Here is a 25,488-nt window from a genome sequence, read left to right on the forward strand (position 1 = left end):
GCTGCCACCATTACATGGTGCAGCAGAGCTGCCAGGAGAGCGAGGCGCCAGCTTAGACACCACGGGCAGGCCTCCGCTACACTGTCTGTTACTAACAGACATGAACCATTTACTTTTCTTTTTTTTTGGCCCCACTGTGCAGCTTGTGGAATCTTAGCTCCCTGACCAGGGACTGAACCCAGGCCCCCTGCAGTGAAAGCACCAAGTCCTAACCACTGGACCGCCAGGGAAGTCCCTGAACCATTTACTTTTAATATAAATTTGAGCAGATTTAGGGTTAACTTTAAATCTTAAAAAATGTCACCCCTACTCCTCTGTCCTCCATTATGCGTTTCTGAGTAAAGACAGCTAGGCGGGCCACAGGGAATGGGCTGTAACCCAGGTACACCCACCGGTAAAAGTGTGTGTGTGTCACAGGTGTGACTGTACCTGTCGGGGAGCCCACATGAAAAAGGGGCTGAAAGACACCAATGTGAAGCAGAGCCTCCCCTGGCTGCCCGTCTCTGCTCCTCGGCAGCTGGCCAGGCCTCCGCTCAGTGGGATCAGGGCAGCAGCGGTCCCGGAAAGGCATAGGAGGCAGCGGGCAACAAGCTTCCAGGGAAGAGGGGGAGTGCTCAGCTTCACGCATGCCAAGGGGCGACGAGCACTTTCAACCACCATAAACGTGAAATTCTGATACAGGAAGGTGGAATTCAGCCCTAGGTCACAGTGCGTTTCACGTTTTTAAAATTCTCTCCAGTACTAGGACAAAAGTCTCCTGTGGTCCATTACACTGACAGCCCCACGATGGTTACTCTTGTGTCTTGAAGTCAAAAAGCAACTTGCCGTGGACACTTGTTGAATACTGTCAAAACTTGGCCGCATAGTTTTAAATTCCATGACATATAATGTTAAGCCTTTTAAAAAAAGGTTACTATTCTTCAAATATATGGCTTCTATCATATTTAAAGGGAAAGAGGGATGTACACACTAGAAATGAAAATCAGGTATCTGGAGCACTTACAATAAAAACTGAAACACCGAAGTCTGCCTTGAGCCTGTTTCTGCACTGGCCGCGGCTGCGGGGCCAGATGCTCGCGGAGCCCCCGAGTCTCCGTTTACTACAGGCCAGGGAATGACCTGCTCATTCACTCCCTTCGCTCACCCAAAAAAGGCGAGGAGGGACTAGACCCGAGAGTCCTCATCACGAAGCGACAGGAGGGCAGTTTTGACTCTTACCAGCGCTCTCCCCGCAAGTCTGGTGAAGCCCCAGTTCTGCTTTTCGTGGTAGCCAAGTACAGAGGAAGCTGACTGAAAGACCAGGTTTTCTATACCCAATCCTGCTAGTTTCCTAAACCTCCATCTCAACATCTGGATACGAAACCTGCCTCGCCTTCCTCTGCGGGCTGTCCAAAGCGGCACAAGAAAGCCCCATGTACAGAAGCCACTCTACCTCTCCTTCCACTCCATCCACCCAGCTGCAGCCTTAGCCTGGGTCTGACCAGCGTGAAACCATTTCCTGTCCACTTGACTTCCCTGCCCCGTGCCTGTCAGACCCTCGCTGATCTTCAGACTCCTCTTCTCCATCTGCTCCGATGTGGCCGGTCCCCCTTCACGGAGCCGATCAGACTCTGGAGCCATGGACCTGACCCGGGTCCCTCACTCTCTCGGTGGAAGCCTGTCCCTGGGTTCCCTGATCTGCCACCCATCTTTACGTATGACTCTTCCGTCTACTTCCAGGACAACTGTCCTCAGCGTGTTTCAAAGCCCTACTTCTCTCCCTACGGCTCCCCCAAAACAACAAAACAGAAGTAAACAACCTTCCTTTCTGCAGTCCATTCTAAAAACTGACCTGTCGGTCCTCTCTGCGAGGGAAACCCAGCATTCCTAGAAAAACACAATCACTGTTCTCTCCAATGTCCCTACCTTAACCTAAAGCCGATACACAGCACGCAAGCCAAATCTGAACGGGTGTGGGGTCCATTCCTTTATCTATGCCACTGTGGTGTTTTATTTTTATTATTTTATTTATTTATTTATGTATTTAAATTTTTGGCTGCGTTGGGTCTTCGTTGCTGCGCACGGGCTTTCTCTAGTTGCGGCGAGTGGGGGCTGCTCTTCGTGGCGCTGTGCGGGCTTCTCACTGCGGTGGCTTCTCTTGTTGTGGAGCACGGGCTCTAGGCGCGCGGACTTCAGTACCTGTGGCACTCGGGCTCCGTAGTTGCGGCTCGCGGGCTCTAGAGCGCAGGCTCAGTAGTTGTGGCACACATGCTTCAGTGGTTGTGGCACGTGGGCTCAGTAGTTGCGGCTCGCGGGCTCTAGAGCGCAGGCTCAGTAGTTGTGGAGCACGGGCTTAGCTGCTCTGTGGCATGTGGGACCTTCCCTGACCAGGGCTTGAACTTGTGTCCCCTGCATTGGCAGCTGGATTCTTAACCACTGTGCCACCAGGGCAGTCCCTCTGTGGTGTTTTAAATGGCACGTTTTGGGAAAGGAAAAGGCAGGGATGTGTCTACTTAACTCAGTCTCAAGCGACAGCTGGAAACTACTACTGATACTTTCTGGTGACGAAAACAGTGAGCAGAGAGTCGCGTGGCAGGAACTCCTTTCTCAGCACGTCGGCAGCTGCAGTAGTGGGAAAGCACCATGGCCCTGCCAGGCCTCCACGATGGTCTCTGTGAGGGCCTCCATCACCTCGGAGCCCTGGGCTAGAATCTAGTCACAGACGAAGCAACAGCACTGGGACAGGGGCTGGGGGACAGTTACTGCTGAGGAGGCTCAAGTGACAGAGGGGGTGGGAGGGAATCGGACAGACTAACTACCTTCCAAGTCTCCTTCAACCGATGCCAGTTGAGGACCACATTTCAGTGACTGGCAGCTGGGCCCGTGAATGAGCTTCCGAGACCTAGAAGCGCATCAGGTGGAGCAGCAGAGAAAGGACGCAGAGCCCCGTGCAGCCCGCAGCCCCTCCTGGATGTTCGTTCAGGAGGAAACACGCCCAGCGTGGCGGAGGGGAGGAGGGGCGCCCGGCCCACCTGTGCCGATGAGGCCTGAGCATCCCCGCCTCACCGTACCACGTCGGAGGGATAAACAAGTGGATATTCAAAGAGCGAGGTGCAACTGGGCGAGGTGCAAGGCTGTGGAGACGGCCTTTCCTGCCAGGCCTCTGCGTCCACAGTTCTAACACAGACCGAGTCATGTTCCGCTGACCCACAAGCGGTTCCGTGAGCGGTTCCACGGGTCCGCTCCAGCCTCAAGTCCTCAGATTACACAGTATTTCACAACAGGAACACACAATACTGAAAAAAGTTCCAACACTAACTCTGGTGACTGAGGGACGCGCTAGCTGCAGGCAGGGCTGACCCGAGCCCCTGGCTTCCTCCCCGTCCGTGCTCTCACCGCTGCCCCCATACGGTGCCCAGGATTTTCTTTCAGGAGAAACCCTTAGATTTCCACCCCAAGTCCAGTCCCGCCCCAGGCAGTTAAATGTCTTTATCGTCATCCGTGAGGCACGGCCAGGGAATGGCCTCAAAATCACAGCACAGGGAGAGCGGAGGCTGCATTCGACCCCTCCCCCTGGAGGTGTGAGCCCCCAGGCCCTGCTCACTGGCTTGGAGAAATTAACCTGCTGGGTGCTGACTTTGGGGATGAAAGGGAGATCCCATCAGGCCCAGGGTGAGTCACCTATACTTTCTACACTTGCCAGGACTCCGCTCCTGTTTCCAGTTTGGTGCTGGGATGCAGAGCATGGCTTGGCCGACCGGCGGGGCCTCTCAGGGAGGCCGCCGACGGTGCAGGTGCCTGTGAACGCACACCCTGCCCCGGCGCCCTACTGGGTCCTCAGTCCCAGAGCAGGATTCACAAAGCCCAGAAAGGTAGCTCTCGCTCTGTCTAAAGCTTGGAACCGTTTCATGGAAGGCTTATCACGGCCCTCATGGTGGTGCACCGCGCTTATTAAAACTCTGCGTCCCCTTCAGCTTTCACGAAGAGAGGGGCAGGAGCGCGGCTGGGCTGTTACCTGGCTGGAGGGAAGGGTGTGTGCTGACCCCCGAGGGGCTCAGGACTCTGCGGCTGCAGGGGGTGCTGGGGAGAGGCCGCCTGGCCCCACGCTGTCCTCCACTGCACCCCGGCCGCGAACCAGATGGCAAGAAACGGCCAGGGGGACCGTGGAGACCCCAGCGGGAGAGGCGGCAGCCAGAGCTCTCGGGTGAGGCTCCGGCTCGTGAAGACTGCACAGCGCCCCTTCTCCTCGGGACTGCGAACAGGGGCCAGCCCGGGGACAGTGTTTACGACGGCTGAACCCCGCTGGCAGGGGGTAAAAAAACGGTCTACTCCACAGCGAGAAGCTAGCAGCCAACCAAGGTAGTAAATATGCTCGGCAAAGTGATTCCGATGCGGCAGACACTTTTTTCTACCTGGGAACCCGCTCTCTCAAGTTCACAGAAACCAACCTGATCGAAAAGCTGTTTTCCTGTTGTATTTGGCTGGATGGCGAACTCCAGCTCCGCGTCCATGGTGGTAACTCGGACGTTGATCTAGAAAACAGAATGGAACACATTACACTTAACCGGGTGTTTTTAATAATCTCCGAGTGTCCCACCTGAACTCAACGGTCCTGAGCAACGTGGTGAGAGTATGTCCCTCCTCCACACCCATTCTCATACCTGTCACCACACACAGACACACACCCCCAACCCCAAAACACACACCACACCCACCCCCCAGCTCTGTGCCTACGCATGCAGTCTGGATCCAAATGTGTGCCCTCGTGGCTTTAATAAAGCACCTTCACGCTTCGGTCTAAGCTGTTTTTCTACAAAATACTTTGATAACTGTCAACATATTTTCCATACACCGTCTCACATTTTGGCCCTATGACAGCTAAGTGAAGCCGCCTCTGGGCATTCACACCAAGTCTGTAAGTGACAGGAGAGGACAGAGGAGGGTCTGTGCACCAGAATGCTGCCAGCAACTTCAGAAACCACCTCGACAGTGAAGAGAGAAACGGCGAAATGGTCACAGGCACATCGGGGAGGACAGAATACTATGTAGTAATTTGAAAAGGTAATTATGAAGACAGTGGGAACATGGAAGCATTACTAGCAATAGTAAGGTCACAAGGTGGTAGTGATGGGAAGGCCTGAAAAAATGTCCCTAATAGTGCCATACTGTGGTTTAAGGCAATTTATTTCAAGGTCATTTTCCAATTTATCGCTTGAAAAAACCCAGAATTTGCTAGCATATGAAAAACATGCAAATCTAGCTACCTTATATCACGGTCCCAAAGGAAAATAACACAGCAACTATAATGCTCAACATTAAGAAATGCTTGCTTCTCACCATTTTTCACGTGAAATATATAAATAGCTGGATAGACATATATTCCAAATTCGTCCTAACACGGACAGAAATGTAACGAGGACACAGACTGACTGACTGTATTTATTATTTTTAAAAAATATTTATTTATTTAATTAGTTAATTTTTGGCTGCGTCGGGTCTTAGCTGCGGCCACACAGGATCTTCCTTGCAGCATGCAGGATCTTTTGTTGCGGCGTGCGGGCTTCTCTCTCTAGTTGTGGCTCGCGTGCTCAGCAGCTGTGGCACGTGGGCTTAGTTGCCCCGCAGCATGTGGGATCTTAGTTCCCCAACCAGGGATTGAACCCGTGTCCCCTACATTGGAAGGCATATTCTTAACCACTGGACCACCAGGGACGTCCCCTAAATGTATTATTTAGCTTCCTGATATAAGAACTAAAAAGTGGTGAGTTCCGAATGTGTGTCATGCCTTGGCTGGATACTTAAGACTCTGTCTAAGTTGAACAAAAATTAGTCTTTACAAATCATTTTTCCCCTAACACTCAAGACTGTGATGATTGAGAGATACTTTGACACACATACAGCCTGCCTTCAAGGTTTTCTGACTGATATAACATATAGAGAAGTCAGGCATGATTTTCCAGATTTTAATAAACGTTTCCTCTCCAATCACAAGTCTACAAATTAAAGAACTGAAGTTTACTGAGAAGACTAGGCACATTTTGGATTCTTCAAGTTTATTAAAATATAAAAACCTAAGTTTCTTCCTTTTCCTGCCAGCGATAATTTAAAGAAATCACAAAACGGCTGTCACAAAGCAAGTCTCTCTCAATTACGGTTCCAAGGGCACATGAGAGGGATGTGAAAGCAGCCCCAAAGTCAAATGTTCTGTAACAAACGCAGCTCCAAATTAAATTACACTCATAAGCCCACAATGAATGTCACACTCGAAACTGAAGTGGAGGGACGTGGGGCTGACAAATGCTGGGCCTCAGATACGCTCTTCTTTCTCTGTTACCTACTGATTCAGAAACTGAACCACCGAACAGTGTGTACCGAATGCCACTACCCTGGTTAAGATGCATATAAGAGACCAGAGGTTCACGCGTAGGAGATTTCAGACTCTAACTCCTACATCTCAATCACCTCTAAATTTGAGGACCAAGAAAAAAACGTCACCTCTGGAAACCAATGCTAATAATTAACATAAAAAAGTGATCGTCACACTATTTTTAACCATTTTGCAAACTCGTTAACAGGAATTTAGAAAAAAACTATTTTAAGGTTCTGAGCTGGTTCATATTTGACTCAAAGTTCACACAACTCTTTGAAAAAGCAAAGAACCCGCAAAATGAATACTTTTGCTGAGATTAGATGTAACAAGCCAGTAGTATGTAGAAAGTGAACTTTCTTAAAAATTAAGTGGATTGGGAAGGTCTGCGCAACCCACAAAAACTGCACCTCCCATCACAGGCACTTAAAATGACCATCAGGGCTTCCCTGGTGGCGCATTGGTTAAGAATCCGCCTGCCAATGCAGGGGACACAGGTTAGAGCCCTGGTCCGGGAAGATCCCATATGCCATGGAGCAACTAAGCCCATGTGCCACAACTACTGAGCCTGCGCTCTAGAGTCTGAGAGCCACAACTACTGAGCCCACGTGCCGCCAACTACCGAAGCCCGTGCTCCGCAATGAGAAGCCACCGCAATGAAAAAAGGCCACGCACCGCAACGAAGAGTAGCCCTCGCTCGCCGCAACTACAGAAAAGCCCGCGTGCAGCAACAAAGACCCAACACAGCCAAAAATAAACAAAAAAAAAAAAAAAAAAAAAATGACCATCAGCAGCTCCAGTGAGACATTCCGCCAAGCTTCACTTGCTCTGGTCTTTCCAGGGACTCCCTTCCCTGAGCTGCAACACCCAGGCAATCCTGCAGTCTGGTGTATGGCCGCAAACAAAAGCAAGCCAGCGATCAGGGGCTGCAGTCACAGGCACGGCTGGGACCAGTGCCGGGAGGCAGACAGCCTTCCCCTCCGCTATGCCCACCAGCCCCGTGGGAAAGAGCAACGCCCAGCTCTGATCTGGGGAGGCACCAAAATGTTCATTTTCAGACACCCCCTCAAATTACAAAAGCAAGGTAATTTTAATCAATATATGTGTATTTCATTTACAGCGCATGGTCTACAATCTTGAGACCAAGGATGAGACGGGAGAACTCGTGAAAGCTAAACACTCGAATGAACAGCAGGTTAATGATCTCCAGCCAAGCTGCCCTGAAGGACTAGGCGCGTGTCCCTTGGCTAGTCGTCACCCTACTCGTGTCTCTCATGGGGTCGGGGGTGAAATGCTGTTCCGGGCCAGCACGAGTGTTCCTTCTGCGAGACTACCTCAAGGACTGCAGGATGTTTAGCATCCCCGAGCCCACCCACTAAACACCAGGCATCCCCAGTCCTCTAAAAGTACCCCCCAACACACACACGCACCCCAAAATGCCCTCTGGATACAGGGGATGCTCCTACCCTGAGGATCGCAGCACGGCACTGCCTAAATCAGCAGCATGTTAAGCTGGTCCATGTTTAGAAAGACTATTAAGATTCTTTTAAACTTTATAGATCTGTAATAATGTACTGAGATACAGCATAAACTTCCATCAACGTTTAAGATGGAACATTTACTCAGACGACAGGACCGTTTATATTCATGTTTTGGTCCACTTATCCAGGGGCTTTAGAAGAAATCAGGCTTTGGCGATATTAAGGAAACATACCTAAATCCCAACTCTCCTTTTTATTATCCTGTTAGGTTTCCTTGGTAATCAACTGGGTTTTTTTGTTTTGTTCTGTTTTGTTTTTTTTTACAATATGTGGTATTATTTATTTATTTTTGCTGTGTTGGGTCTTCGTTTCTGTGCGAGGGCTTTCTCTAGTTGCGGCAAGCGGGAGCCACTCTTCATCGCGGCGCGCGGGCCTCTCACTATCGCGGCCTCTCTTGTTGCAGAGCACAGCCTCCAGATGCGCAGGCTCAGCAGTTGTGGCTCACGGGCCTAGTTGCTCCGCAGCATGTGGGAGCCTCCCAGACCAGGGCTCGAACCCGTGTCCCCTGCATTGGCAGGCAGATTCTCAACCACTGCGCCACCAGGGAAGCCCCTCAATTGTTTTTAGGGAACTCAGTGTGTACTTGGAAAAAGCTAGCACTCGTGTTTGCAGTGGTGCCACAGAAATAAAGTGGGATGATATGGTTATGCATGATAAATGTGAGAGTGGTCCCACGAAAAGCTGGAGGTCCAGGGTAAAACGTATCACCACACAAACCCAAACCACGTGCAAAGGCTGGAGAAAAGCACATGGTTTGCAATTTTTATTGTCTTCGTATTTCCCCCTAGATCACACACTTTTCTCAAAGGCAATATTCTCTGAAGGCAGCAAAATCACATAGTAATGTGCGGTACAGGTGTGTACAGTATGCAGTTAGCCATTTAAAATCTACCCACCAAAAGGGCAATGTTTATGCCAGGCTGGTCAAAATACTGAAACCCTTTCTAACGTTCTGCTCTGTTTGGTGGGGGCAGTGGTGATAAAAGTTTAATTCTGCCCACGTACCCCAATCCATTACGTACACACAGAGAACCATGTGGTTGGTGTAGATGATAATTTAGTAATTCATGTCTCTCCTCCAAATGCTACTCCTTTTGAAGCTATGGCACAAAGCTGTAGTTAGAGTTTCCAAAATGTTAGAATCTAAAAGGGACCAGACATAATCGTACTCCACTATTTATAATGGAAATTCGTAAGTTTCAGTATGAGAGTTACATAGCACTCTACGGATTTAAAATAACAAGGTTTTTCTTTAAACAGCTATATACTGGGTCAGCATTTTAGAGTAAGATAATGTATCCTAGACACAAAACTTGGTATTGAAGGTGTCTGAACCCCTTGAGGAAAATGAGGTTTTTAATGAGTATTTGTGTGTTTTTCACACTGACCATATTCAGCAGAAAAATCTTTTTTGCCTCTGATAGTAGCCCGCTTAGTAGGAGTTTTCATTTCAATAAGAGAGGTAGGTTTCTGATCTATTACTGAAATATCAGTATATGCAAGAGACAAATGCCTAAGAACAAAAATAGCAATGAATTTCGTTTTATTTCTAAAACAAGAACTAATGAAACTAGCCAGTAAAGCTTCTTAAATTTAAGCAAAACACCAGGCATTTTTTTTTCATGAATATAATGACTGGTGTTTCACAGGTATTCGCACCAGACCACTTAACTATATAACGCGTATCTCGTTTGATATCAGGATTCAACACATAAACCTACTTACCTTTGCCTTAGTTAATGAAGATGACGAATACCTAATTGTAATACTCCCTAATCTCCTTCTGCTTAATAATCTACTCTTTTAAAAATTCTATTTGCTATTCTCATTATGGGTTAGCTCAGCTCAAAACTACCATCAACAGGCTGATGAACCATAATAGCTTTCACCTTCTGCTCCCAGCGCACTCCAGCAGGTCGGCACCGTGCATGCCTTCGAGGCACCAATCAGTGCCTCCTGGCGGGGGGCGGGGGGGGGGGGCCGCTGCCGCTTATGACTTAAATAGGTGGCCCTCAAATAGATGTCACACACCCCAGTCCTTCAGGACTAAGCATTAGAATCCCCAGAGCAGCTTCTCAAACACCTGAGTTTCTGGGCCTCAACCCAAGAACCTGTATTTTTTAAAAGCCACTCAAGTGATTTTGAGGACCAGCCAGATTCACTGATCCCTGGAACAGTGGGCGAGAGCCTGGGAGCCCTGAGGCCCCATGGCACGGTGACCTGCGAAGGCCTTCCTCCCTGGGGCCTCAGCCCCCTGATCTGCAAAGAGAGGGTCTGGGTTAGATGACCTGAGTCCTTTCCAGCTCTGAAATGCTCGGTCTAAAGTCCAAAGGCCCAAGGTGAGATGCAATCGGAGCTAGAGCTGTGCACGTGCAGAGGGAATGGGAAGGTTCGTAAGAAAATAAGTAACTACGTGCCACTATTACGAGCCGGCTGGGAGGCTGTTTGCATGGACAAAGGAAAAGCTCACACCTGTTTTCACATTTCCAAGGACGAGGATGTAACTCTCTAACCAGACACACGATAGTACAGGTTTTATTGCTCCAATGCAACGGACAGCTCTTTTTCCAATAAAAAAGGGAATTAAAGGTGTTAAACCCCAAGCTGTTTTTTTAAAAATATAAGTTCAATAACAATTCGCCCTGTTAAAATCAAATAAATCCACCGTCCCCGCTTTGCTGGGCAATCACGGGACACAGGCCTGACAGCAGGCGGTGGGCAGGATCGCCTCCGGGCCTAGCCCCAGTCTGAAGGAGGCACTCCCAGCTCCTTTATAAAATGGAAATGACTCTATCTGTAAGGGATCTTCTAACATTCTGTAGCTTAATTATAGGAGTGGCTTCGGACACCAACCAAATCAGTGGCTGTGTAGTTTCTGCAAAATTATCTGAATTTAAAGAGAGAGGGACAAAGCATGGGGGGTGGGAAGGCAGTATTTTCAGGTCACACAGGTTAAGGTTCTCTATTTCTTTTTCTTTCTTTCTTTCTTTAACTGAAAGGCTTTGAGAGTCTTTGCCGTATTAATGCAAGTTGTGAAATTCCCAGGTGGTGCCTCAGTCTAGGTCTCCCAGGTTCTTCTGCCTACAGGCCCCCATGGAATGTCCCAAAGGACCAGAGTATCTTTCACGGTGCTCTTAGGAAGAACATGATTTTTGAGTCTTCTCGGTTTAATTTTTTCAAAATGGTGTCTAAAACGCCTTCTAAACGTCCGAGAGATGTAGAAAAGATACCGAGTTGACAATAAAATACTGTATTTTACTTCTAACCCACGTACGATTGCTGAATTTTTGGCTGTCAAATTATCTCACTCCTTATTTTCCTCATTTTGGTAAATAAACCTAGTCCTGCAATTTTTCCTTTGAGAAATGTCTACTTCCTCCTGAACTACTTTAAACTTCGTGTAAGAAAACCTCCCGCCCCCATCACACTTTTTACAGAATAAATTCACACCATACTAAAGACCAAGACAGGAGGGAAAAGTTCAAGACCAGTTCTTCCACACACTTTACAGACAAGCAGCTGTTTTACATCTTCTTAGACTAACCAGGTTTAGGTAATTTTAGTAGCCAGGACACTGCAGGGGAAATAAAAGTTTGCAGTGATTTTCCTATGTACGCGGAATCAGGAAAACCACGAAAGGGAAATTCAAAGAGTAACATCTGAATGTTTGAATTGCAGGCAGTGGATTCAGTGATAACAGATTAATCCCTGTATTATCACACCTGCATTTACTCAAAAATTAGTCTGAGTAGAACTCTCTAAGCACTGCCAGGATTACACTGAGAGCTTGACCTTTCACGGTCATTTAAAGTGGCCGTGCTGTTTTCCAACATTCCCGCCCTCTTCTGGAGGTGCCACTTCAGCAACTTCTACAGCTTTCAAATATCTGGGTAAGACCTTTCAAATACTTCAAAAGGCTCTGACAGGAAGTAGTATGGTAAACTTTCTCCCACAAATGGGGGAAGAAACGCAGGGGAGTATGATGAGGAAAAATTCTCACAACTGAAATGAATTATAAAACCTTCTTCCTACCTTGGTTCACTTCATTGAATAATTACTGAGACGACATTGTATTTTGATTTTCATCATTGAGTCATTACTCTTTACAAGAGCTTTGTTGAAATGTAACTTACATCCCATAAAATGCACCCATTTAGAATATGCAACTGAGTGGCCTTTAGCAACTTCAGAGTTATGCAACCAATCCCACTATCTAATTTTAGCACATTTCATCACCGCAAAAAGAAACCCCACGCCTGCTGGCACTCACTCCCGTAACTCCTTCCCCCCAACCCTGGCAACCAAGAATCTACTTTGTGTCTCCACAGATTTCCCTATTTTGGACATTTCATAGAAACAGAATCATACACTATGTGGTCTTTGGTGACTTGCTCCTGTCACTTAACATGTTTTCAAGATTTATCCAGGTTGTAGCACGTATCAGCACTTCATTCCTTTTTTTTTTTTTTTTTTTACTGCCAAGTTATATTCCACTATCTGGATATCTCACTTTTGTCTCTATATACATTCATTGCTGATGGACATTTGGGTTGAGGATCTTACTGTTTTCTCTGTTACTTTAGTGATTATAAATATGAAACAGCTAGAAAACAAGTCATTTGAACTAGACTATGGTCAATTTGGTATTCAAATTGATAAGAAAACAATTTTAGGGGCAAACAAAGATGAAAGAAAATTAATTTTTTAAAACTAAAATTCAACTTCAGTTCACTGTTTCATTTAAGTTGTGAGTAAAAATACGCTACGTTCTCAGGAAGGTGCCACAGCTGCTAAACAAACCGCTGTGACCACAGCAGGAAACACGTCTCCTCCAGGTGCACACTCGCGCTCCCCTGAGGCCAGCAGTCATTCCAGCCGCAGGAACTGTAGTCAGCCCCTTCCCTTAAACCAGGAGCCCGCTCGGGGGAGAGGGGAGAGCCCAGGCTCTTGTAAATTTTGAGCAGCAAACTGAGTCTTGTTTCACATTTAACTCCAATTGGTGCCGAACTCGTCATCGCCCAGCACCCAATTAAAGTACCAGAAAAAAAATTTTTTAACGGAACACTATCTTTGAATTTTGCTTTCTTGGATGAACATTAACCCCTCCAGAGCCCTGCTCACTGCGGCAATACCAGACAGGCTTCATGAAGGCTGGTGTCTGTTAGCAAGTGCACAGGAAGCATGGCCAGCCACATCTCATATGCTACTCTCCCCAGGCCCTCAGTGCTCCTCAAACTTGAACACACAAAAGAATTACCTGGAGAGCTTGTTGAAACAGCTTCCTGGGCCCCAGGCCCAGAGATTCTGACTCAGGAGGTTGGGATGGGCCCATCCATCTCCAGCTCCTCCCATCTCATAAGCAAGGCCACACCCACACAGACCCTGCCCTCAGGGAAAGAGGCTAGGCTAGGATCCTGAACAAGCAAACGGCCACAACTCCTTCTGGCAAGATTAACGTCTGCACTGCTACTATTTATACTCCATTATGTGAAAATACCTTTACTAGACTTTCGTTCAGTACTAGACCTAAACTCGCAGAGGCAGGTTTTTCTTAATGAAACTGTATCTCTACAGAGGGATGCCAATTTTTGTACTCTCTTTGGATCCTGATCTCCTTATCTTTAAGATAAAAATCAGTCTCATGAACATACTGCAACTCAATAAATCACAGCATTAGCGATGACACACAGTGGTCATTTACAAATAATAACCACCCTCCGTAAAACATTACCAGTAACTCAGCAAACCTTAATCAGCTTAATGTAGAAATGCAGACCTGTGAATTTAGCCAATTTAGAAGGCAAAGTTGGAAAGCCCCAAAGGCAATGGAATTTTTGATTTTTAGCTCTTCTCTGTCCATATCACTAACCCTTTACAGGCTGTCACGGTAATGGCTAATAGAGATAAGTTTGTTTCTATCTATTAAATAAAATGAATGTTCGTCTTAGTTAAATGTGCAACACTGCTCCCAGTAACACTGTTTATATAAACAACAAAATTCTATAAAAGTAGTTGCCATTAAAAATCCAATGACCATAGTTTACATCGTTATAGTTTCTAATAAGCACGCAGTTCTTTAGAAGTGTCCAACTTCTAAAGTGGACACTTTAGTGTGTCCACTTTAAAGTGTCCTTTCTATTCAAGAAAGGCAGCTGAGAAAACACCCTGTTGTGCACCATTCCTTTAAGCATGGAGAGGTCAAAAGAAAAACCAATGTCAAAATATTAAAACACTGTACAGAGAGAAGACAAGTAAAATAGAAATGTGGTTCTTAAAACACAACCTTTCATTAACTGGAGTCAAGTCCGTAGTAACCTGATACTGACTGTACTGGCAGACGTCAACTCTGCTGTCAGGAAGGAGGCATTGGTCTCTCTAAAATGCTGCCAACAACAGCAGTATCCACATGTCACCAGGTGCCTGAAGGCAAGCTGGCCTCAAAGTTAGAAACTTCAGGGGTACATGCGTAAGCTCGAGCTCTTAACACCAGGCTTCTTGAGGTTTACTGACCTTTACAGAAGGCGTGAATAACAGTATATCTTACTAATAACGCTATGGCAAACCCGACCGCCAATGGATAATAACTTTTTAAAATTAGTCTTTTTTTTTTTTTTTTTTTTTTTTTTTTGCAGTACACGGGCCTCTCACTGTTGTGGCCTCTCCCGTTGCGGAGCACAGGCTCCGGACGCGCAGGCTCAGCGGCCACGGCTGACGGGCCCAGCCGCTCCGCGGCATGTGGGATCTTCCCGGACCGGGGCACGAACCCGCGTCCCCTGCATCGGCAGGCGGACTCTCAACCACTGCGCCACCAGGGAAGCCCTAGTCTTCTTTTTTGAGGTTAAAGAAGAAACTGAGTGAAGGTGAAGAAAATGGCTTGTTAGGCTTAGGAAAAATTATCAAATGCCAAAGAAAACTGGCCATCTAGCTCCACAAATCTTGCAAAAAGTCTACGGAATTAATCAGAACACAAAGTGCCAGGCGGTGCAGTAAGAATTCCGCGCACCATCATTCTGTCTGTAGCACAGCCAACCAAGACAGATGGGCAGCACAGACACAAACTCATATTCTAATCAAGTATTCATATAATTGTACGATACCAGGATAATAAATACACCAGCCTTTTATTGCCTAGTAACAGGAACGATAAAACCATCGAATGTTAGGGCTGACAAGAGTCCACTCGAGACAACTCCTAAGGAGGTCGAAGTGCTGGCCCGCAGTTCCTGTTATCCGCACTTCCCAGGAGTCACGGACCGGTGCTATTCCCGGGGCTACGGTGTCCGGAAAGTCACCGAGAAGGAGCGGGGGTGCCTGTGTCAGCCGCTCCCAGCCTCCCTCCCGCTGTCCATCTCAGAGCTCCAGATACTCCAGCCCCTGTGGCTGTGGTCGCTCCCCCAGCAGGAAAATTCAAGCTCTGCGCCGTGTGGACTGAGGCTCACAGCTGATGAGAATAACTCCAAATTCCCGGTAGGTGCTATCTATCAAGAACGTGAATTAACCTACCACAACCGAGTGCCTCAGGCGAGGTCGTGGACCTTTGGGAGTCCAACAATCCTGCCCTCCCCGCCCACTCCTTCTCCACCAGGTGTGAAAAAGCAGCCATGGATCAGTGTCCGCCCAGCTGCTAATCGCTAATGAAAAGTAAGGTCATAACTACAGAGTTCAGTGTCAAACGAGCCAACCTGACTCTATTATGAACCACATAGCTGTAAGCAGTTTCTTAGCTCACGTCTTCCGAGAATCGCAACGCCCTAGGGTAGGCACTTACTTCATTTTACAGAGAATTCAGTACCACTTTAAGGAGTACTGAGGATAACTTAAAGGTAACCATGAAAACCAACACTACATACCCCTCATCTCCTTTTCCAAGCTGCTCTCTCCTCCGCCACCATTAGGCTAAGCTTACAGTGTAAAAGCTAAGTCCTTAATATGCTGTGGACAATAACAGGGCAGAGTGAGACATGAAAGCTGGGCCTTGGAATTTCCCAACAACTTTTGTTTCGGGTATCTACATTATGTTATACTGTATACCCTGTTTTCATGTTATATACATGTATATGTTCTAGGCAGAATAATTTAAAAAGGGAGGCGGGGTAACTGTTTCGTAGGGTGACTCTAAATGGGTATTGCTTGGTGAGAGGTAAAAAGTTATCCTAGTCTGACTACCTTCTTTTAAAGGCTGAGAAACTGCGGCCTAGAAAGGCTCATGCGATTTCCTTACCTACTAAAACTGTTTATGTTTGTATAGCTCTTACATGTTAGTCCTAAAGTTGTATCTTTCAATGTAAGTCAATGACTTTAAACTTTTGAATTGAAAAGTTTGTATTTTCAAATTCCAGGGTGAAAATTATGTGAAGTATATATACAGACAGATATAGATAGGAAGAGCTCAGATCCACTAATATCTATCGCATAATTTCGAGAACATGAAATGAACTCCCAAGTCTTTCTAAACAGCTCCTTTTGCCTCTGAAAGTAAGCCACTTCCTGCCCCCAGACCCACTTCCTGTCAGCCAAGCCTGCTTAGCAATACAAAAAGTGAACAAACCAGTCCTGTCTGTGCTCAATATAACTAGAGAAAAATCATGACCTTAGAGCTGGAAGGGAACTTTCTGAACAGTCCCACTAAAAAGAGGGTCACAGTTCCCTCCTCTACTGTAAAACCGGGGTTTGGGAAACAGCTTGTGCTAAGCCCTCCCCACTGTTCACCAGGCTAAGGCACTAATTTTGGAAGGAGGAAATGGAAGGCAGTAAGAAACTGCTTTCCAAGCATCTGACAAAATGAAAGGACTGTCATTCTCACCCAAGTTCCAAATCCGGGCTGCGGGGCAACACTGGTGGGGATTTCCTTACCTGCTAATGGCATGTAAAAATAATATTCCTAATACCTATTGGCTGTCGATTTTTAAGATCTTTTTTGGGGAGTGTCTGTAAGTAGGAACTGATTTCTTCTACACACAGGGGAATGACATACACTCTGTGTGTAAATTTAAACTAGGACACTTGGACACCACTTTCCACAGGAAGGGGTAAATACATAATCAGAGAATGTTACATTCTGCTAAAGAAACTGTTCCTTTCTAGAAACACAAATAATCATTATCCCTCTCTCCTCTTCCCGCCCCAAGGGAGGCAAAATAAATTATCGTTCAAGGTCACTTTATCTAATAAGCTTCTGAAGTCTTGATTCTGTAGTATGTCATTTCAGTTTTACTAGGTGTGTCATACATATTTCAGCACCGATTTAGTTCACTGAAAAGTGAGGTTAATTATATCCACAAACTTAGGATCCCATAAAAGATGCAAAGTAAGGGACAGGGCCAAGAGGGCTATCACACGGTACGATGGATTTTAATTCCAGGCTCGTAAAACATAGGAAATTAAAGGCCTACAGACTAAACCTCATTCCACCTGGAGTGGACTGTTTTCTTTGTAAATTTAGAAGTCTCTGAAGAGTTTTCTAATCTGGTGGGAGGAAAGCCTATGGAAGAATGAAAGTGTCAAAACAACATAATTCCTTTGCTAACCTGCTGTTTTAGGGAAGGGCATATAAAATAAGCCATACTTAAACCTGCGTCATTTCTGAAATAAATCTTTGCCCCTAGTTAAGATCACATGTGCCGTAATATTTCGCAGTATTAAAGAACATTTCTCCTATAAGGAGCTTAGATAAGATATATTTGAACTTGACCAAAAAGTCTTTACTTTTGCTATCTATCAAAAATAGAGAGTAAGACCCCAATAGTTTTATTTTTTAAAAGTCCAAGCTAAATCAGCCAGCTAACAAAATCTGCTCGAATAAGCCACTTCAACTGAATATATGCTTTTTTAAACCACTCTCTGAAATTATATGAAGTTTAAAAGAAAAAAAGACCTCTTCAATTTGTACTCTGTCCCAATCAAGTATGCTACATCCCGAGTGGGATTAGAATTATGCACCTAATTCCTTGATTGGGAGTAATCCTCTCGCCCACCTCGCCCCTGCAGCTCATGGGCTGCTGCATTTACTCAGGGTCTCAGCCCCTCACAGCCTGCCCCCATCCCCAGTCCCAGCACAGACTGCATACTCATCTCTTAAAACGGCTGCATCCAATTCCACTAAGTAATGCCCCACACTTGAGTGTGCTCACTTCCAATTTTCAGCTTTGAGAATGCTGCTATTGAGACAATGACCTATTTCTAGCTGGGTCACCCCCTCCCCCATCAAAAAAAAAATCGTGGGAATACAGAGCCGTATTGGAACTAGCCGGGAAAAAACAGTTCTGTGCGTTTCCAAGTCGACTGCAATTCTGACTAGAGCTCTCCTTTAATAAAAGGTGTGTGGAGGGCGAGAGGGCCCAGGTGGGATTAAATCAGTCCCTCATCTGATCAGAACACCAAAGGTCTAAGAACTGCGGTTCTGCTCCGGGGATCCATGGAGAACTGCTCCCTGGGACCCAGCAGCAGGCAGGGCAGGCTCCCTGGGAACCCAGACCCCAGGGGAAGGAGCGTCCCTTCCCGCTTTCTCTCTCTAGGGACTCATGGATTTGGTGATTTGAAAAGTGACAGCATCTTTCCCTTCCACCCCTATAATGTGCTTTTAAAAAACCACCTTTGGGGGCTTCCCTGGTGGCGCAGTGGTTGAGAGTCAGCCTGCCGATGCAGGGGACACGGGTTCGTGCCCCGGTCTGGGAAGATCCCACATGCCGCCGCGGAGCGGCTGGGCCCGTGAGCCATGGCCGCTGAGCCTGCGCATCCGGAGCCTGTGCTCCACAACGGGAGGGGCCAAAACAGTGAGAGGCCCGCGTACCGCAAAAAAAAAAAACAAAAAAACCCCCACCTTTTTATTTTGAAAAATTCGAAACATTCACAAAAGCAGAGAGAACAGTGCGATGAGCTGCAGCGTGCTCTGCACCCACCTATGACACGGCTACTTCTCTTCCAGCATTCTTGACTCAGTTACTCTTTCTACCACTTAAAACACATTTTTTTTTTTTTTTTTTTTGCTGGCACATTTTAAGACCATTGTGTATCATTTCACTTGTAAACACTTTGGTATGTAGCCCTAATGGACTTTAAATATGAATATATTTTAAGCTTACACACATATATATATAAGCATACACATATATAAAACCACCACACCACTATCATAGCCAACATAATTAAAAACTATTCCTTAATATTTAAAGTTTAGTCAATATTCAACTGTTCCCCATTGCCTCAAAACTCTCTTTTTACAGTTGATTTGTTCAAATCATATAATGCCCTTTGGAGCTTTGTCATCCCATTATATTTCCAAACTGCCCTGTTTGGCCAGTTTCTTAATAGACATCAAGTTTTCCCCACCTTATCTCCCCATCTAAGTCCCACTTAAGTGTCTCGCCCAAATAGCAATGTATTATGTAAGCAGATACTTGAACGCCCAAGAAACAACATCCATAATTATGTAACCAAGGCAATGAAACATCTCAACAAGGATACTAGGCTAACATACATATTACATTTTCACAAATAAAGAAGTGGTTTCAATTTAAAATTTGTCCTAAGCTTTTTCAAGTGATCTGTGATTCAATTTTCTCTTTAAAAATGTAAGGAATAAGGGCAACAGGAGAGGCCACACAGTGAGAGGCCCGCATACCGCAAAAAAAAAAGTAAGGAATAAGACTGGATATCCTTCTAAGACTTATTTTATTAAAAAAAAAACCCTATAGATGCAATAATGGTACAACAGGCAAAATATTATTCAAAAAGTATAAATTTCACCAAACCACATGCTTGAGAAATGATGGAAGAATCCAAGCAGGTATGGCAAACGACGATATACTTATCACCAAACCTAGGTGAAAACAGGTCCTTGGAGAAATATCACCTTGGCTCGTGGTGCAATGTCGAGTGATTTACCAAAAAACAAACAAAAATATGTCACGCTCTGCCCCTTCCTAAGTCGCTCTGCCCATTCCTAAATCACTCTGCCCAACGGCTTTAACTCTTCACGCAACAGGAGTCAGTGGAAAGAACAAAACTACCTGTACCTCTTGGCAAAGCCGGGATGAGAACTGACCTCAGCTCCCACCACTCCCTGACAGCAGGTATTTGTCTTCTCCACTACAGTGCGGGCGTCTTGAAAGCAGGTACTGCTCCCCTTTTGTGCACTAATGTATCCCCAGGGCCTAAAAAACCTGGCGCACAGTAGGTACTCTACTTGTTGAATGGACAAAGGAATTTTATGGAGGGATGTGGGAGCAGGAGAAAGGGGAGGCCCAATCTACTGCATCATTAGTCTAAGTCAGAAAAAAGAAAATGCCCATCATGAGGTATGAAAGCTTTTAATCGGATTAGAATTCAGTAGTTACAAGTGGAGTCGGCCACCTTTTTACTCTGTCCTCTGTGCCAGGCAGGTCCTCGGATCCTGCCTCCCAGATGAGGAAGCAGGGCTCAGGGAGGTTGGGATGCTCGCCCGAGGTCGCGCACTCAGAGGCAGGCCTGTTCACCTGCTCGCCCATCCTCCTTCCCCGTATTTATCTGCCAATAAGGCAAAGCATTTAAAGTTTGTTCTAGAAGCAGATAACGATGCTTTCTCCTCCCCCAAACCACCTGGCTTCTCACTCTGTGGCCAGGAAAGATAGAAAGCGAAGAAACAAGTATCTATCACTGTTAAGGGTAGAAATAAGTTGAAGTACATAAAGCAGCAAGGGGTAGACAGTGAGGGGCTCTTCCAATCGGGGATCAAATTATAAAACTATCTACACTCAAACTTTCAGACACAGACAATAGTTAATTTTAAACGATCAGTGATAAAAACACAACTCATTCATCTAACATTCTCTTTCCAACTCAAACACCAGGTACAAATTGCTTTCTTTTAGCATACGCCAGAAACCTGTCATCACACAATAGCTGGGACACAAGACACTACCACCTTCTCCATAGAAACAAGACCCGCGCGCGGAACAGCAGCCTTGTTTAAAACATGACCTCAGCCCCAGCCATGCCTGCTCCTTGGTGACAGCACTCACAATACACGTCCAGGCTCAGGCCTGTGACGCACTGGACGCAGACGAACAGAACAGGTTCTTTGTACTTTAGCAAAAAATTTTTAAAAATTGGAACCAATGGGGTGGATCCGCTTCCAAATATTATTAGCTTAGTCATTAAATATATACAAGGTTGTAACAAAGGCTTAACAACAATTACTTTTATCCTAAAGCAGGGGTTGGCAAATCTTTCCGGTAATGGGCCGGACAGTAAGTATTTTAGGCTTTGGGGGCCGTATTTGGCACCGGCTGCATGTTCTTGTTGCTTTGAAAAATCCCTTTAAATTGTAAAAAACCAATCCTAGCCAGGTGGCCCACGCAAAAACAGGCCACAGCCAGATGTGGCCTTTACCTACCCCATCCTGAAGTAAAAACAATTATTTACAGTATCTGATATGACAATTTTTTTGGTCTTGACAGTTTCAAACTGATCATCTCTCAGGCAAAAACAGAAAAGAAAATTAGGTTGTGGAAAGTGACTTCAAATTTAACAGAATGGAAAGCAAAGTCTCACACTGTTTATTACAGTTTCATCCTTTATCAATAAAAGTCGGATCAAGGTCAGAAAATTTTCATTTTGCTTTTAAGGTTTGTTTTCTCAAGTATATTAGGTTAAAAAGATAATTATTATGTTAATGCACATTTCCTTTGAAACAGCGTTACTGTTTATCTATAGGTGTTTAAAAGGTCTTGGAGAATGCAATGTGAATCATAATCCAAGGAAAACAGAACTGACCACTGCTGCTGCCTGAATTCACCAGTGCCCAAAGGCAGAAGGGTAACTCCTATGCACCCCTCAACACCCACCTGAAGAATCTCACCCAGCTGGGAGGCATTCCCTGGCTCTCTAGGGTACACAATATTCTGTATCTCTATTACCACACTTACTATACTGCACTGCAATTCTTTGTTTACATATCTGACTCCCCTATTAGACTGAGAATCCCTTCAAGGCAAAAACCTATCCTATTTATTTTTATAGACCTGGCACCTAGTGCATATAATAGGGCTTCAATAAATGAGGAAGGAACCCATGTGACCTACAAGGGAATACTGACAACTAGAAGACACAGAAGACATAGAGGATGAGAAGGAGATAAAGTGTTCCTTTTTACTAAATAACTCAAATGTTTCACGTTGCTGTTTCCCTTGGAAGATCTATTGACAAACTTTACCTGGTTTATAGCAACTCAGGAACTAAAGCCCTTAGCTTTAGCTACAGGTTGCACTGAAACGTTTGTAAAATATGTTTCAGGGGAAAAGAGCACACAGGAAATAAAGCTTACAGCATCTGAATATAAATTGTTTGGATTTCATAGGTATAAGCTCTATCTCAGTTTATCTCACGTTCTTTTCACTTAAAAACTTTGTTTTTTTACTTCCATTTTACAAATGACGAAACTGAGGTTCACAGAAACTAAATGGCTTGCCAAAGTACAGGTAAATATAATAAATTAATTATGAAACTATTCTTTTTACAGCTCTTTGCATTTTTACTTAGAAAAATTATGTATATTAATTATATATTAAGTACTTCACTTTATAGTCAGAAGTCTCTAACTCACATCACAATGTTTATTTTTCTTTCTTTCTTAAAAAAAAACTACAGAAGTCTGGAATAAAATCTTTATTCTTTACATCAAAAGCCATAGATACTAAGCATGTTAGAAGGAAAATAATGTCAACCTTCTGGTCTCTTCAGTAAGTATTCCATATTTAATTAATAGTGGCAGACACACAGTGTTTAAATTATATAAGTATATATATATTTTAACATCTTTATTGGAGTATAATTGTTTTACAGTGTTGTATAGTGTTTAAATTAAAAACTGATTGGAGTGGTTGAAGAATCCCAAGTGTAGTTACTACTGAAATTAAATAAAATATAGAGGATAATTCAAAATGCATTCACTGATTTTGAAAAAAGACTGAATTCTACTACTTCAGATTAGAGTCGAAATGTCTAAATACTGTAAGAAAGAGGCATATTGAATCATCCAAAGAATCTCCAAATGGTCAGATTCACAAAAGTTTAAGTTAAAAAAAAAATTAAAGAACTACGATAATTCACTAAGAATAGTGATGGTGCTTTCCTTTCCCAAACTGCAAGTACGAATAAAATTATTCAAAATGTTGTTAGAAATCACAATATTATTTAGGATGGTAACTAAAAGGAGAGGCCGGCACGGAAGGCTAAGAGAAGAAAGAAAAGAAGACAAAGGAATGGGGTCTCTTTGTTCCCTACCATTTAATAGGAAATGTTGGCCTCTTTTTCCCCTTTAGAAACAAAGAGAGCCAAAATTTGACAGCTCGCTGGTCACTGCCAAATTAAACTCAGCAGCTGGACACCTGCAGACAGAAGCTCAAATCTGAGAGATCCTCTCCTGCACCGCAGCTGGTCCTGTCTTTCTGGAGCCTGAGCCCCATCTCCTTTTTCCCACCTCGGCCGCGTTCCAAACACCAATGAGGGCACCCGTGGCGCTAGGAGCTGGGACCGCGTACCCGCCTTCATGAGAGCATGAGAGCCTTCGCCTGGACTGAGGCTCCGGAACCGCACTGGGCTTCGCTGCCCACGCACGACCACCAGCATCAACCCCACCGAGAGAGAGGAATATATAAAAACTGTCCTTTTCCTATGAAATCATCAGAACCGTCTGGGGACCTAAAGCACAGACATCCAGTCCTCCCAGCCCTAGAGATGGGGATTCAGCAGTCCTGTGAGGGATCAGGAAGCTTAACGTCTTCAGATAATCGTGTAACCGAATGTGGGAACCCTGTAGTAAATTAATGCTAACTTTGAACTACGTGTGTCTACAGTGTGTACGTACACTCAGGAGGAACATAAGAAAGCTGCTGGATCATTTTTAGTCTATGTGGATTTAAAAATACTACCGTTTAATAAGTCTGGTATTTGTATATATTCTGGCAGGGGGCAGCGGTTACAATAATGAAAGAAGGTGAGGAGTTCTTTCATCAATCACAGTCACAAATTTATTAACAACATGTACAAACCAAACCCTCAACCTCCCCTCCCACACCCGATCCTTTTCCAGGTTCCTTATCTCAGTGAATGGCACCACCATCCAAACACTTATGCAAGCCAGACACCAGAAGGCAGCCTCGACACCGCGCTCTGCCCCTGCACGGTGATCTATCACCGAGTCCTATCAAGTTCACCTCCCAGACACATGTGCTTCTCTCCACCCGCAGCCCGGCCCTGGTCCAGGCTGCCACCACCTCCCACAGCCCAGCACCTCCTGCTGATTCGGGTACGGCAGCTGCAGTGACCTTCCAAAAGGCTGATCTGATCAGGTCACCTCCTTCCAGTCAAAACCCTTCAGCGCTTCCCCGAGTTAAGCCCCCATGTAGCTGTTTCCTGCCTCGCTGCAGGGTATGTCCCCTGTCTCCCTCCTTCACCTGGAGGACGCCCCTTCACTCTTCACATCGCTCAGCACAGTCACGACGTGCGTCGGGGTGCGTTCCTGACCCCCGATGAGCACTCCCCATATGCACACGCCATCGCACACATTCAAGTTATTCTACGACTACAGTCTGTTCCTCTCACCAGACTGTAAATCCATGACGACAGGGACTGTTTCTGTGTCTGCTCACCTCGGCAGCCTCAACATCCAGCCGCAGTAAACGTCTGCTGAATGAACGCGTGAACGTACAGACACGCTCGCTGTGCCTTCCAGCGTGACGACAAATGACTAAGCCCAGGCAGCGCTCCTTACCGCCACATGGGAAAACCTTAGCTGCCTAACTCACCATCTGCGTGCGGTGAAGGAGGGGCACGGGGAAAACAGATCCCATGTGTGCTCCTCAATGGGGCGGGGGGATGTATTAGGATATTCAGTGAATTCTGACCATGTTAAAATATTTAGTGGAAGAGGCTACGTATTCTCAAGAGACAAGGTCATCTCAGAAACTACCTTAAGATTTTGGCATAGGGCAGAATTTTGAACACACTTTCAGAGTTTTCCTACTGAAGGGAGAAAACTTACTTTTACATTAGAAGTTTCCATATCGACAGTTTAGGAATGAACAGCTAAGGCATCCACGGGTGCCACTTAAAGGCAGTTCAGGCTAAACTTCTCAGAAAACAGCTTTAAGAGAGCTTGGCCTTGAGCACAACACCCTTTTTATTCCCAAGCTTGACGGCAGTGGTTTTCCTTCCTGATACCCCACGTCTCCTCTCTGTCACAATGAAGAAAGCGAGTATGGGGGAAAGGAAGAAGGAAGGGGAAAGGAGCCCGCTGGTCACCCTCAGCCGAACCGTGGGCAGGAGGGCTGCTTCCTGAGCCAGAGCCCTGGGCACCAAGCCCGTGCCCCTCCCCAGATGACAGGGACACACCAGGCCAAACCGGCCAGCTGGGCAGAGGGCGTGGTGCCTCTGGACCTCAAACCATCCTCCTTCAAAGTCTACTCATCACACAAGAGTAGAGCCCAGAGCCGCTGGGAAAAGCAATGGACCACAGCCCTGGAGTGCCGGCGGGGGGCCGCCCCGGGGGATGGAGCAAGACCTCTCAGTCTGCCTGCCCATCTCTGCACCGGTGGCTTTCCTCTCAGCTGTGTCACACTTTAC

At 45.8% G+C, this 25,488-nt stretch overlaps 1 protein-coding gene across 3 annotated transcripts in view; it reads right to left on the bottom strand.

The window, feature by feature from the left end:
- The window catches only part of EZR (ezrin), a 54,829-nt gene that overhangs the window by 25,223 nt on the left and 4,118 nt on the right, over nucleotides 1-25,488 (bottom strand). For all 3 annotated transcript variants that reach the window (XM_089922207.1, XM_089922206.1, XM_089922209.1), the window contains exon 3: nucleotides 4,428-4,511. In XM_089922207.1, the coding sequence (XP_089778333.1) occupies nucleotides 4,428-4,511 (84 nt within the window). The remainder of the gene's footprint in view (nucleotides 1-4,427; nucleotides 4,512-25,488) is intronic.

This window comes from Delphinapterus leucas, chromosome 12 (assembly GCF_059928025.1).
Source record: "Delphinapterus leucas isolate spDelLeu-1000000601 "Yukka" chromosome 12, BTC_Dleu_Yukka2, whole genome shotgun sequence".
NCBI lineage: Eukaryota > Metazoa > Chordata > Mammalia > Artiodactyla > Monodontidae > Delphinapterus > Delphinapterus leucas.